Raw genomic sequence first — 14,572 nt, forward strand, 5'->3', positions numbered from 1 at the left:
CCTTGCTCAGTGCTGGAGTAAAATTCACTCCTCAGCCACAAGTTTTCTCACTCCAGCAGATCCCTTTATGTTTTAAGCTGCAGCTTTTTACTCCGCTACAAGCACATTTTTACAAGTTTCTTTTTATTTTACATCTGCAGGGGGAAAAATTTTGGTGTCTGAAGTTCTTTGCAAAGCTTCCTTGTTGAAATAATTAATTTACACGTCTATTATTAAAATGTGCGGTTATCGCTATAAGCAGCCAGGCTCTTATGGTTTTATATATTTCATGTATTGAACATAAAATATGATTATGGATAAATTTATCCATTGAGCAGTTTGGCCCTCTTGCAATGCAAGTCTATTATGGTCTGGGACAACTGCGTTTTAGCGGCTTCTCCTTTGATAGTCGTAAAGTAGGCCTGGAGCAAAAGAATATATTTTTCTTCTTTATACTGCCCTAGTCTGCAATATAAAGGACATAGATTACCGTTTCCTACCCCATGGGAAGCAAATATTACATTCTTTAGAGCGGGCTTTTGAGTCCACGGACTTGGCCCCATATCATTTGAGTTTGACTTGGCTATTGCTATAGAAATCTTAATTCACCATGAGGATTCACCGTTGTGAAAAAATGGCTCTTTGTACAAAATGCTCTTTGAAGTCTGGATCAGAATATTGTAGCCTTTCATCAAACTCTGCCCACGTCTGCATCAAACCACAAGCTCAGCTGAGAAAGTAAGACTTAATACAAATGGAGCACAATTTGAATCCCCTCTTTTTCCCCCCTCGAGCAACACTTTAGAAAATCAAATCTTTAAACTTAATGTAAAAGACTTTGATTCAATTGTATTTACTTGGATTCTAGCGGATTTGTTTGAATTGCTGAGAAAAGCAGACGAGGACGTGTTATTGTAGTTTGCAGTGTGTGAAGGAAGCAACAGTTTTGGGGGGGAAATATTATTTTTTAAGACATGTTAAATGACCAAAAAAAAAAAAAAAAAAAAAGTTGCACATATTTCCCTCATTTTTAAGATATTTAATAAACGGCTGTAAATTTCACAGACCCGAATGGCTCAGCAGAGTTTTCACTTTTGTCATACAAGATTTATTCAAAATACTCACAAATTACAAGGCAATTCGCATTTTGAGTGCCGCTCGATTTCAGATATTCAAAAGGAGGAAAAAAAAAATGACGACAATGATACAAAATCACAAAATGCCCACTTTGATAAAACATTTATAATTTCACGGTTGTATATCAAATACTGCAGGCTGCTTATGAAACAGTTCAATTGTTGACTCTCTGCACAAATGGCAAAAAAAAAAAAAAAAAATGTAAACATAAAATGTTTGTACAAATAACTGCAGTTATCGGTGAGAAACTGCTTTGAGACAGATCCTTACAAAACTATCAACATCAACACATCGAAACTTGTACAAAATTTACAAATGTACATTTTTTTGACCTAATTGAAACATGCACTTTGGTTCGATAATACAAAATCCTTCAATATCAGGTTGAAAAATAAATAAAAACATATTGAAGTTGAAACTCGAATTTACAAAATAATTTTACACCAACATGCCTAGCCTACAATAATGTACCACATAGTCTAACGGATTTACACGACTCTCTCCACAAGTGGACCAGTGGGCCGTCAGGGTGTTTAGGCACTGAGCCAACCATTTTCAATAGCTGAGGTTTGAAAATATATTCTTTTATTGTGCCTGGAAATTAGCACGTCTTTAAGATTTGCACATTTTCCTTCCTATGTGGTTAAAATGCTTCACTTGGCTCTGGGTGTCTGTTTGGTGGCTCGTCCAAAAGGGGACCAGTGGGCCTTCACAGGCTTATAGGCACCAAAGCCAAACCATTTTTAATAGTTAAGCTTTTGAAAATGTGTTCTGTCACTTCTCGCCTGGGGTTTGAGTTCAATTGGGTTAAAACGCGTCCCTCGGTTCTGGGTTTCTGTAAGGTGGCTCGTCTGTGGGGTCGGGTGTGGAGGGACCGCTGGGTGGTGTTTGGGCGCCACTGGCACCTGAACTGTGGCACACGTACCATTCACTTAAATTCGCGGGCTGAGAGGCTCCCACCGGCTCCGACATCACCGAGGAGCCCCCTGGCTCCCGGCCCAAGTCTGAGGAAGGGGAGACCAGGGACGGGGTGGACGACTCGTAGCCTGAACTGGGCGGGGGGGACTTGCAGTGCACCTTCATGTGTTTCCTCAGGGAGCTGGGGTGTGTGTAGGACTTATCGCAGCCTCTCACTTTGCAGTTGTAGGGCTTATCGCTGGTGTGGACGTGGGAGTGCTTTTTCCGGTCACTGCTGTTGGCGAAGCGTCTGTCGCAGCCGTCAAACTCACATTTGAAGGGCTTCTCACCTGTTAACAGTGATAGGGACACAATACTAATCAATCAATAAATACAATATTTTTAAAAATGTGACATTTGATGATTTTATCTTAAGGCATCATGTTACATTATTATTTATTTTCTTAATTAACTGACCACATTCTGGCAATTTCTACCACTTTTTTGAAATGTACTAATCTCTACTCTGTTAATACACTGTATAAAATAAACCAAACCACAAGTATCCAAGTATCTGTGACCCAAAATAATAAAAAATGTGTGTGTGTGTGTGTATACATATACACACATACATACACACATATATACACACACACACAAACACACACACATATATATATACACACATATATATGTGTGTGTATGTACACACACACACATATATGTAAGTGTTTTTTAAAGCTGATATGCTGACAGCAACTTTAATTATTATTATTATTATTTTAATTTGTTACTTTTTCATATAATTTATTGTATTTGTGTCCATTTACTGTACACACACATTCTTTTACCACTGAACGTGACTGCACTAAAGTTTCCCTCCTTGGACAGACCTGTCAGGAGTCTCAGTCTGGTGTAAACAGGGGGGCTGAACCCCTACTGTCCTGGGTCTATACCTGGCGTCTGCATGCATCAAGGCATACGTCAAAACAGACAAGCTATGAGCACAGACATAGCAGGCCTAAAACCAACTGAAAATAATGATAAATGAAAGTATCGCCACAGCCAGACTTCACCTACTGCGTGCTAACGCAGCCTGTCTGCTATTTCAATCCTACAGAATGGCTATGGACTGTCTCTAATTCTGTGTCTTAATAACAAGTGTTTCAACCTGATTATGACAAGGCAAAAAAAAAAGACAATCTGAATAAATTACACGGAAATCATCCGCTGCTGATTTTTCTCCTCCGATTAAAGCTTTTGAGAATATGTAATTGCCTCTTTCTAATTACACTTGCGGGTTGAATATCAATTTGACCTTCAGCTGTTGGGTTGAGAGAGCCAATCAAGGATATTAGTGTAGTACAAGAAACCGTCGAGGAACAGACCCCAGGGGCAGACCCAGTCATAACCACACTTTCGGATAGGTTTTAAACATGATATCAAAGACCAGGCCCCTTGGGAGTCAACACACAGAAATAATTTAACAGATTTGTACTTAGGTAATGTGAGCAAATTATATGAATAATACATAGGGTGTAGAAATGGAGCAGAGGGGGAGTGCCATGCAGCCATCGAGAAAAAAAGGAATGTAGTCATTGTATTATTTTACAAGTCTGACTCGACATTTTGAGGGCTTTTTTTTCCTCCTCCAGCCCCACAGCACGTCACTGAGTCAGCCATGTTGCACCATTATATGTTTTTAAAGTTAAATCGGAGCAGTTTCGAGCTTCATTGTACACACGTCAGTCATTTTTTTTTTATACACGCAGCCAGCTCTGCCAACCTGTTGGTGAATCATTTTTAGCCGTCTGCACTTGTCAACTTGTTGCTTTGGCTAAAGGCTACAAAGAGCTGATCATTCCAAAAGCATGCTTATTATTTCACCATGCATACATGTCATATCACTCTGCTGGGAACACGAGTTGATATAAGGCTTTGAATTGTCAAATAAAACTAGAAGCTTCTGTAATAATGTAATGAATCCACTCAACTACTACTAACTATTATTTTATATGATATCATAATTATAGGCTAAAATAGAGTAACATGCATAGAAACAGCTAATAGACAACAGCAACAAGTGGCTGAAAAAATAATATTAAAAAAATAAACATCACATCACCACATCATCATCTCAGTTACACTGAATGTGAAGATGCATCTTCCCAACTTTGCTGCCAGTCATGTCTGGCATGCACTAAGCTACTTTGGACAGACCTGACGTGGGCCTCAGTCTTTGTGCTGTGGTGTAAACAAGAGGTTGAACCGTCAAACGCCTGAGTGAGCTGTACCATAATCCCCAAGCTCAACCTTTGTTTAAAAAAAAAAAAAAGCGAGCACTGATGCAACTCATAACAAACAGGTGGTCAGTAGCTGTTGCGTCCTGATGCATCAGCAGTACAGAGTGATTAATTGGCTCGTCAGGATATATTTTGAAATGCATAAAATTAAAGAAAATTAAATGAGAGCTAATAAAAAAAATAACAACCCTGGAAATTATGGAAACCATCTCGTAACGTGTGTCTGGACAGTATGCACTGAGCTTCAACATGCCACTAGATTTAATTTGAAATATTCTAGTGCATTCCCAACATTTCTACAACATTTCCTTCTATGAATATATAGCTACTGACCTGTATGCGTCCTTTTGTGAATCTTAAGATTCTCGGATCTTGCAAACACTTTCCCACAGCCAGGGAATGGGCATGGAAACGGTTTCTCCCCGGTGTGCACTCGAATGTGATTTACAAGTTTGTACTTGGCTTTAAATGGTTTGCCTTCCCTCGGACACTCTTCCCAAAAACATATATGGTTCGCCTGCTCTGGTCCTCCAACGTGCTCTACCGTCACATGCGTTACGAGTTCGTGCATCGTGCTATAAGTTTTGGAGCAAAGTTTCTTCGGCGAGTGCTCCGGCTCCAGCCACTTGCAAATAAGCTCTTGCTTTATCGGCTGCCTCATGTAGCGGAAAAAGGCACCGGCTCCGTGGTGGTGGTGGTGAGCGCTAAGGTTCATGTTCAGATTCAGACCACCGTAGCCATGTAACGGCGAGGCAGAGAACGGATCAGCCCTGGAGCTTGCCACTTGACTCAAGTGATCAGACCTAACATACATTTCTCCAGGTAGTCCTAACCTTATTTGTCCATTCAACGCTTGGCCACCCGGTGATGCGCTAGAAGGCTGGTCGTGATGGAGTCCAGAGAAGAGGGTATGGTTCCCAGCGTCAGGGTGATGACCATAGTGTCCGGGATAGCTACCTGTTGTTGAGACAAACATTCCGTGGTGAGAGGCTGAAGTAGTCTGGTCAGTCAGTACTGGCATGGCTTGAGCTGTCAGATCTCTCCGGATGAGGAAATCCCTACCTGCGGATAAAGCCTGGGCCGTGTGAGACATGGAATAGGGGACCGATGTCGCCTGAACCGGGCCAAAAGCTCCCGTTTGACTGGAGACCACTTCACTGTGGCCTGCCATATGATGATTGTGGTGGTGGGGATAATGATGGGCTGGGCTGATTTTGAGGGCCGCGGAGTGCCCCATGTGTTCTGGCCCGAATGGACTCGGCCCCAGGCGGGGTTCCGCAGTAATCTCCCCAGGGTGCGAGTGAGCCATTGAGTGTGGATGGCTGCTGAACCCCGGGAAGCCTGTCACGCTCTGAGGGGTATGGTGGTGATGATGGTGATGGTGGTGAGCCCCTGCCAAGTCAACTAATCTCAGCGCCGTGTTCCGTTTGGAAAACGTAGGGTCCATCACGGGGCTTCCCAATGCATCCACGCTCATTACTTCCTAATTTTAGAATAACTTGACAGCAGGCAAAATAATAATGATGATGACAAATATATTTTAATCGCAATGAAAAATAAAGAAAAAAAACTTTATAAAGTTAAGTCTATCTGCAGACTACATGGAATCCCATTCGGTTGAGAGGCAGCAGCAGGACGCTTTGATACTGAATAGAGATTCGTGGTAGGCGCTGCAGCCCGTGGAGCTAAACAATCACCCTGCGCTCTAATTGGTCAGAGCTCGGTGATTGACGTCACCAGTGACAGTTTCCAACGTGAAGAAAAATGTCTTAGTGACAGCAAGTATTCAGCGCGCATGCGCAGTGCCTCAGGCAACGCTTGAGAAAAATAGTTGTTATGCAAAGGTTATTGTACAATAAAACTCCTAAAAAGTTGATCCAGATATACAGTCGTTTTTCTTTTGTCGCAGCGAACAAAGGCTGCGCGGCTATAAAATAGCAATTTCCTCACTTTGATTATGCGATTACAAAACAGACCGCCTCGCAAGAGTATACATATTGTCACTATAAAAGTTGTAAGGATCATAAATAATGCAGTGATATCTTCATTTTGCCCTGCAACGTATGAAGGACAACTTTACGCACAAATTACGCACAGCTTTACGCATGCTAATGATCGGCGTCAGCGGGGAAAAACTTGTCAAGTTAACCAAAGGAAAACTCCACGTGGGAGTTTAAAATAGTTCGGAGTACATACCATTAATGTGCGCTTTGATAAATACCCATATTTACATATCCAGCCGTTTGTCCTTCAGCGCGTACTACAGTGTTGACTCCGTGCTCTGCTCGGTGGGATCCGTGTGTGTAGAAAGTGTGAATAGGGCGAGCTGCGGCCATTGTCCCGAGGAAAAAAAATGTAATGGACGGGACCTGTTGTTATGATCCGGGGTAATTTTGCTTTAGACCCAGGACGGCAGCAGATGAGGGTCACAGGAGGTGGTGCCGTTGCAGACTTAAGTTCAAAATAAAACGTGTGTGTACTGTAAGTATCGGTTACTACAATCTTATCCTACAAAGTGTGAAACTTGATCTTGGCGATTATTTTATGCTTTGATTTGAATGCTTAAAAGACAGATATTAATAGTTGTAATGGTTCATGAAAAAATCCGTGTCGTTTTATAAATTATCTACCATTGACTGATGGCTGTTTTTTGTTTTTGTCTTTTTAAACCATCGACTATTTTAAAAAAAATTAATATGTAGTGATTAAAATGTTCAGTGATGTTTGGATGTTACTGAAAACAGAATACAGTCTTCAGTACTATTAGGTGTCATTATCTTTCTGCTACAAACATGCATGAGTCATAATAAAACTAATTGAATATCACAAGCACATGAGTTATTTAGAATATTTTCTAGTCCTAATAATACGCTGGCAATTAATAATTATGACTTAATTGTTTTTAGTTTTTTCAGTTTTTGTCTTGTTTTGCAACCAGTAATGTGTTACTGAACGCTTTTAATTTCTGTAGATGTTTGCTTTGAATGCTTAATCGTTAAATTTTAAGGCACAAAGAAATTGGTGTGTGTGAAGTGACCTTAAAAAAGGTCACAAACTGATCACCATGCTGTCAATTACGAAATTATTACGAGAGCGTTATTTGACTTCTGAATTGACAACAATTAATATTTTGTGAAAGTTGCATGATCACAACATAAATGTATTATCACTTCCGCTCGTCTGTATCTTAATCTTAACTCACTCAACTTTTTAAATAATAAGAAAATCAAGTGGACAAAATATAAAATTTGTTTTTTGGATGACTGAATGTTTCACCATGTAAGTAATTAACTCTGAATATGCTGACAAATAAGTCACTCACTTGGCTAATATTACTGCATGAGAAAACAATTGAAAAAAAAATATACTCCTCTTGGCTATTTCTCTGAATTGACACGTCAAAATCTTTGCTGACAGCGTCCCATCCAGCACGCTAGAAAGTGAGTCAATATTTTGAGACATGACGGATCCAAAAGATGTTTATTAAATGGCCTTTACGCATGGAGTTCATGAGGCTCACAGCTGTAGCCTTCAGAGGCATCACAGCACCAGCGTAATGCAAAACTTTGAAGTGCTATTTCTGGTCCAAGTTGTGCATGCACTCACTCTTTGAGACGTGTAAGCAGGGGAGTTGTATAAGATCTTAAACGAAAAAAAAGCTGAATATTGCAGACAGATCTCAAAACTCTGTTTTGGCTCTTTAGGTTTAGTTGCTTTCACTGTAAATCCTACATAGTTCCTGGTAGCCATTTTAAATTCTACAGTATGACTCCAACACATTAGGATAATCAGACTGAACGGTTATTGGTCTTTCAGTTAAGACGCGTCTTTTACGCACAAAAATGACACATGTCGGCATCATTTTGACGCACATAAGTGGCACACAAACTTCAAATGTACGTGCATTTGTGTAACAACTCCTTTCTTGGCACACAATTTCCAATTTAGCATAATTTGTCTGACTTTATGACCTCTAGTCTTGTTTCTCCTCTTTTTAACGATATGCCATTCTTACCGTTTTCCACCTGTTGAAAGATCCCTCCTTTGTAGAGCAGAGTAGTGGGCTACCTAAAAAAAATCGGATCAACTTGTAGGTCTACTTGTTAAGTTGAGAACAACAAAACTTCCTCCCTTTCCTTGGTCTCCCAAGACTGACTTGGATAATGTCTTGTAGAAACTAGCCTAGTAGCCAAGAAGATATTTTAATGGTTCGCATGGCACGTCTGTGCATGTGGCTTTGAACTCTAGCAGCCGGAGGTTCCTGCAGAGAGCGCCGCAAATCCCACTTGATAACTTCGACAACCCACAACGTTTTACACACAGGCTATGCATCACTGGCCTGCAAAAATGAGTAAGTTGCACAAGCACAGCCAAACCGTGATGGATACATTAGGCATACTAGTGGATCCAAGCTAAATACAGGCCCATATAGTCAAGGTAACCTTTATGAACGCGGGATGCTGGTGAGTGTGATGATGTGGAAATCTAAAGCACAGATGTTGCACTGGTGTGAGCTCCAGTGGACACAGAAACTGTGTTCAGTTCAGAGACAGAACTACTAAACACACAAGAGTGCGCTCATGGGCGAGAGTCACACAACAAAATGTTCTGTGGACTCCCATCGAAGTGAAAGGGATAAGTTGATAATAACAGGCCTTCACAGAGAGTGATGACAGTAGACATACTTTATATCAACCTCAGGGTTTCCCGTTTGGTTTCTTAAGAAAAAGACATTAAACTCGTCTTTCCATACCTGTACCTGACACATGTTATATAGTCCAGCTCTGGATGCTCAGAGGTGTGTTTACTGTCCTGTCAGTCCTTCATACATGCAATAAATTAGATTTGTGTCATAATGTATTGAAATAGATAGATAGATGATAGATAGATATTATGTTAGATAGATAGATAGATAGATACCATAATATCTATCTATCATCTATCTATCTATCTATCTATCTATCTGCCTAATTGCTCCAAAACGTCACCAATTACTGCACAAAGGGGAGTGCTTGGTAATCTACTGTCTTCAGGTTAACAAAGACAATCTGACACATTTGCTTTATAAACTGTTAGTGCAGTATGTGGCTGCAAAAACGTGCTTTGACTTTCTACAAGGCCAGTCGCTGTCTTTGGTTTCTCAACTTTTGTTTTTGCTGTTATTCAGCCTTTTAACCAAATTCACAGTCAGCAATCTCACAATATCTAGGATTGATGATGCAAAGAGGCCAATAGAAGTGTGGACCCTGCACCGTGGATTGTTATTTGGTGAGTGGATGTTATTGGGGGGAAAGGGGCTCCGCCAATGACAGACCAGCTGCGGGGCCACATGACAACCCCCCTCCTTTCCCATTCATCAGGGCTGGACTGTGTTGTCTTTTCAATTCATTTATCTGCAGGAATGATTGCGACTATCAGTCTAGAGCTCACCGCCTGACTGAGGAGGTGAAAGTTGCGCCACAGGAAGATAAACCGCAAAAGACAATATTGCATGTATACATGATTTTGCGTGTGCATCGGATGTGCGGTATAGGGGAATTCCTCTCGTCTTAAAAAGTAAACAGAAAACCGGTGGATTTGAGAGTTTGCTCAGTCGAGTGAGGTCCAAGAGATAGAGAGAGGGGGAGGAAGAATATCTGTGCGTGATTTTTTGATTTCTGCTCTCAGTCGTCTCGGCGAGTCTAGACTGAAGATGCTCTTGGACGCAGGACCGCAGTATCCCACCATAGGAGTCACTACTTTCGGCTCCTCACGGCATCACTCAACAGGCGAAGTCACAGAGAGAGAAGTGGCGTTGGGGATAAATCCGTTCGCGGATGGGATGGGCGCCTTCAAAATAAACCACAGCTCCCACGATATTGGCTCCGGACAGACGGCGTTTTCCTCCCAGGCACCCGGCTACGCAGCAGCCGCCCTGGGACACCACCACCACCCGACCCACGTTGGCTCTTACTCCACGGCGGCTTTCAACTCCACCAGGGACTTTCTCTTCAGAAATCGGGGTTTCGGGGACGCCACCGGGGCTCAGCACAGTTTGTTCGCCTCCGGAAGTTTCGCAGGGCCACATGGACACTCAGATGCAGCAGGGCACCTGCTCTTCCCAGGGCTCCACGAGCAAGCGGCGAGCCATGCGTCTTCCAACGTGGTCAACAGCCAGATGCGGCTGGGCTTCTCGGGGGACATGTACGGACGGGCCGATCAGTACGGCCACGTTACAAGCCCGCGGTCCGACCACTATGCCTCGACCCAGCTGCACGGCTACGGCCCCATGAACATGAATATGGCCGCACACCACGGAGCAGGGGCCTTCTTTCGATACATGAGGCAGCCGATCAAACAAGAGCTCATCTGCAAGTGGGTCGAGCCGGAGCAGCTGACGAATCCCAAAAAGTCGTGCAACAAAACTTTTAGCACGATGCACGAGCTAGTGACCCATCTGACGGTGGAGCATGTGGGGGGACCAGAGCAGACCAACCACATCTGCTTTTGGGAAGAGTGCTCCAGAGAAGGAAAGCCATTCAAAGCCAAATACAAACTCGTAAATCATATCAGAGTACACACCGGAGAAAAACCCTTTCCGTGTCCGTTCCCCGGCTGTGGCAAAGTATTTGCTCGATCGGAAAATCTAAAAATTCACAAAAGGACTCACACCGGTAAGATCCGCACAGATTGGCCGATTTTTACTGGCAAATCCATGCTGACAATAACCCATCCAAAATATGCATGCGATCTGGGTTATTATTTATTAGGCAGCTGGAGTCTGCTCACTCACTGGCATGCGATACAGTTGTCAACAGAAAATATTTCACAGCTTTTCTTTTCTTTTTTTTTAGCCTTGTTATTTTGTGTGAAAAGTGTTATTTGTAAAACACATTTAAATTTAACTACATTTATTTATTCACAAGCCTAAGTGGGTGAAGTGAAATAAATTTGCAGTCTTAAATAAATAGTGAAGGAAAAGAGAGACAGGTTTAAAAGTACAAAAGGCTGCTTTATAAAAAAAAAATGAATTCACTATTATTAAGTATCTATTTTACCAAAAACATTTAAACACACAATGTATAATGTGTAACATGAATTTAAAAATCCTCCCAGTGTTAAAAAAAAATTGCTTTTTTTTTTTTCTTTATTTAGGTGAGAAGCCTTTTAAGTGTGAGTTTGAAGGCTGCGACAGGCGGTTTGCAAACAGCAGTGACCGCAAGAAACACATGCACGTCCACACGTCGGACAAGCCATATCTCTGCAAAATGTGCGACAAGTCCTACACACACCCCAGCTCCCTCCGAAAACACATGAAGGTAAACGAAAAACCTCGATGGGTGTATTATTTCTTATTTTTTCTCCAGTTCTCACTTGTTTTAAGAATATTATAAAAATGTGATCTTTAAGATGTAAATTGCAGATTTTGTTGCTGGTCTAGATGGGAAATAAGGATAAAATGACTTGTATTGTGTAATATTATGAGAGGAGGTTAATGCTTTTTTCCCCCTATGTTCATATTAAAATAGAGAAGTTAATTTGTTTTGACACTTTCTTTCTTTTCTCTCAACCGACAAATCAGATTAAGATCTTAATGAGAAAATGTTTTGTGTACACATTGTTGTAGAATTTTCTACATATCCAAAACAGCCAAATTAGGAGTTTTAATTCGTCTTTAATGAATTTCTTTACATTTCCACAACCACACACATACACACACAGAGAGAGAGAAAAACAGCACAAGCAGATTGTGTTTTATATGTGTTTTTGTTTATTTCTTTCCCGTCTGTTGAAGGTCCACGAATCCACCAATCCAGCTTCGCAACCGTCTCCAGCGGCCAGTTCAGGGTACGAGTCGTCCACACCTCCAACCATAGTATCACCGTCCACAGAGAACCAGAGCAGCAGCTCCATATCACCAGCAGCCTCAGCAGTACACCACACAACCAGCCACAGCACGCTGTCGTCAAATTTCAATGAATGGTACGTGTAAATATTTTTGAAAAAAAAAAGAGAGGGAGAAAAGAAAAGACTGCAGAATTAAAACTGCTTGGAATCAAAAGTCAGGCAGTGAGACATGGACTGAGAAAACACGGGAGGCCCAAACGATCAATTAAAGGCTGTCTTAATGTCAATGAAAGAGAATGCATGGACAAAAGGAGGCAAGGACAGCCACCAAGTTAAACTTTTTTTTTTTTTTTTTTCCCTCGGTATTTTCTTTGAGTCCTTATTTTTACTGAGAGACTGCTCAGAAGAGATCTCAAAAAGCATGCTATCTCCGGGTAGAGGCCTGATTTTTTTTGTACATAAAGGATTTCACCCAAGTTGGAAAAAAATGTAATATTGTATTTTGTAAATAGTTCTATCACAGTTTAAGGGAATTTGTGAAAATGTGGTCCCTAGATATATGGAAAAATGAGATGGTTTTAAGAATATTGCGATGAATAGACTTCATTGAAAAGAATGTTATAGTTGTGTACCAAATGTGAATTATTCAGTATTACTACAGTCTACACGTCGACCTAACCGACTCTTAGTATTAATGTGCTTTTGTAGCCTATTCAGTGCAACATTTTCGTCCAAGGTCCAGTTTGAGTAGCACAGTATCATTGTTGTTATTTAATGTCATGTCGATAAATCGTGTAGTGAAAGCCTGAAATTCCGTGTCAATCTGTTTATGTACGTGATAAATATAAAAATCTCTGTCAATTGCTTTGTCTGAAAGGAAGTATTATTACATGTAAGTAGCTCAATTTTCCATATTTATCCGCATGTAAAGGACCGGTAACATGTTAGAAATGATCGGTATTTATGGAGAAATGCGCTCGTATGTAAAATTTAGTTTACAAAAAAATGTTTGGATACATTTCGTACTATATTAAAGGATTAAAAAATACCATAATGCAATGCGTTGGAGGTTATTGGTTTCATTAGTGTTTGAGGTGGATCTCAACATGGGTGCTGTGTGAAACTAATGCTTCTTTTTTTTTTATAGAGAGAGAATGCATCAAAAATATTTATGATTTACCAAAACAGACTTTTTTAAAAAACCACAATATTGCACATTAGACTCGATGAAGGGATTATTGCATGTGGAGCAGCACAAATAATTTTAACTGTTTACTGTGTGTGTGTGTGTTCGCATGTTTTTTGGATTAGAAGTGTGTGTGAGAGAGAGAGAGAGAGAAAGAGAGGAGGGGGGGGGGAGAGGTAGCAGTTCATTTCAAGCTTAAGGTTGCATCGTGTTTTTAAACGCACTGTCACAACTTTTCTGACAGTCAATAACAAGTAAATTCACCCCCCCTCACCCCCCCACCTCCCCTCTCACCCCCCCTCCTCCTCCCTCTTGCATCTTCTGTTTATCCAAAATTAACATCCAACACTTTGCCCTCCAGTAATGTGCAAATTAAATCGATTAATCACGGCGGTTGTTCCTCAGTGTAAACCGGAATAGTTTACGTTACTTAATTGTTCGGGAATCCAATTTTCAAAATCTAATTTATTTCCTTCTTTGCGTTTGTCGGATTTCATAGATTTAGGGAGGGCTGAGGAGTCAGTGTGGCCCCTCATTGTTCCTGGCTGCAGCTTGCTTGACCGCCCCATTAGGCAGAGATCACATCAGCAGCCGCCAGTGATCATGGTTAACACTGCCAGTGTGCACGGAGCCACGATCTGTCAGTCTGCAGCTTTGTCAAAACTGCTGCTCCACACACACACACACATACACACACACACACTCACATACACACACACACCCGGAAAGAACCAAATAGCAATTTTAATATTTAAAAAAAAGTGCACACAGCAGCATAGGAGGTGTGTGTGTGTGAGCGCGTGCGTGCGATCCCCTTGTATATCAGCAAAAAAATAATAATAATAAAAAACACCCACGACTCCCTCCATCTTAGATTATTTGTTGAAATGTATTGAAATGTATTCATATTTTCTTTTCACGGACTATTAAATTTGGAGATAAATGAGGGATGGTAATAAAATGACTTTTTCGACTCTATTTAACACTATCTATCTGAGGTTCCAGTGCTGATGCTCAGACTGATGCACTGCTCGCTACAGAAAAGACGCACTACTCCACCGCCGTGCGAATTTCGTTTTTTTTTTTTTTTTTTTTTAGAAAGTCACTTTGCAGCTTTATAGAAAAATGTTCACATGTAACTGGAAATATAAATAGTTTAAAGTGGATGTGTTAAAACCAGCTCATGTGGTTGCCAGGCAGGCGGGATATTGCACACGTGCACCACGTTTAAATATAAAGCCGG

The 14,572-nt window shown here is 41.1% G+C and overlaps 2 protein-coding genes across 7 annotated transcripts in view; one reads left to right on the forward strand and one right to left on the reverse strand.

Moving 5' to 3' along the window:
• Positions 1-1,003: 1,003 nt before the first annotated feature.
• Positions 1,004-14,572, reverse strand: part of zic4 (zic family member 4) — a 112,640-nt gene continuing 99,071 nt past the window's right edge. For 2 of the 6 annotated variants that reach the window (XR_010925075.1, XR_010925074.1), the window contains one exon: positions 12,186-12,255. Coding sequence is in view for 2 of the 6 variants with exons in the window: in XM_067577552.1 (XP_067433653.1) it covers positions 1,924-2,363; positions 4,650-5,793 (1,584 nt within the window). In the remaining 4 variants the exon portion in view is untranslated. Of the gene's footprint in view, positions 2,364-4,649; positions 6,505-12,166; positions 12,256-14,572 lie in introns of those variants that run through there. The other 4 variants (XM_067577553.1, XM_067577552.1, XR_010925071.1 and 1 more) reach the window with 4 other exon arrangements.
• zic1 (zic family member 1 (odd-paired homolog, Drosophila)) lies at positions 9,289-13,191 on the forward strand. Its single transcript, XM_067577554.1, has 3 exons — positions 9,289-10,969; positions 11,451-11,614; positions 12,091-13,191. The coding sequence occupies exons 1-3, from the start codon at positions 10,009-10,011 to the stop codon at positions 12,286-12,288; spliced, it is 1,323 nt and encodes a 440-aa protein (XP_067433655.1). The 5' UTR covers positions 9,289-10,008; the 3' UTR covers positions 12,289-13,191.

Source organism: Thunnus thynnus, chromosome 21 (genome assembly GCF_963924715.1).
Source record: "Thunnus thynnus chromosome 21, fThuThy2.1, whole genome shotgun sequence".
Taxonomy (NCBI): domain Eukaryota; kingdom Metazoa; phylum Chordata; class Actinopteri; order Scombriformes; family Scombridae; genus Thunnus; species Thunnus thynnus.

Bases quoted from the DNA above. Each gene is read 5' to 3' on its own strand.
- zic1 (XM_067577554.1), top strand. From the start codon at position 10,009: ATGCTCTTGGACGCAGGACCGCAGTATCCCACCATAGGAGTCACTACT. The intron at 10,970-11,450 runs GTAAGATCCGCA...TTCTTTATTTAG, and splicing joins TCACAAAAGGACTCACACCG to GTGAGAAGCCTTTTAAGTGT. The intron at 11,615-12,090 runs GTAAACGAAAAA...CGTCTGTTGAAG, and splicing joins CCCTCCGAAAACACATGAAG to GTCCACGAATCCACCAATCC.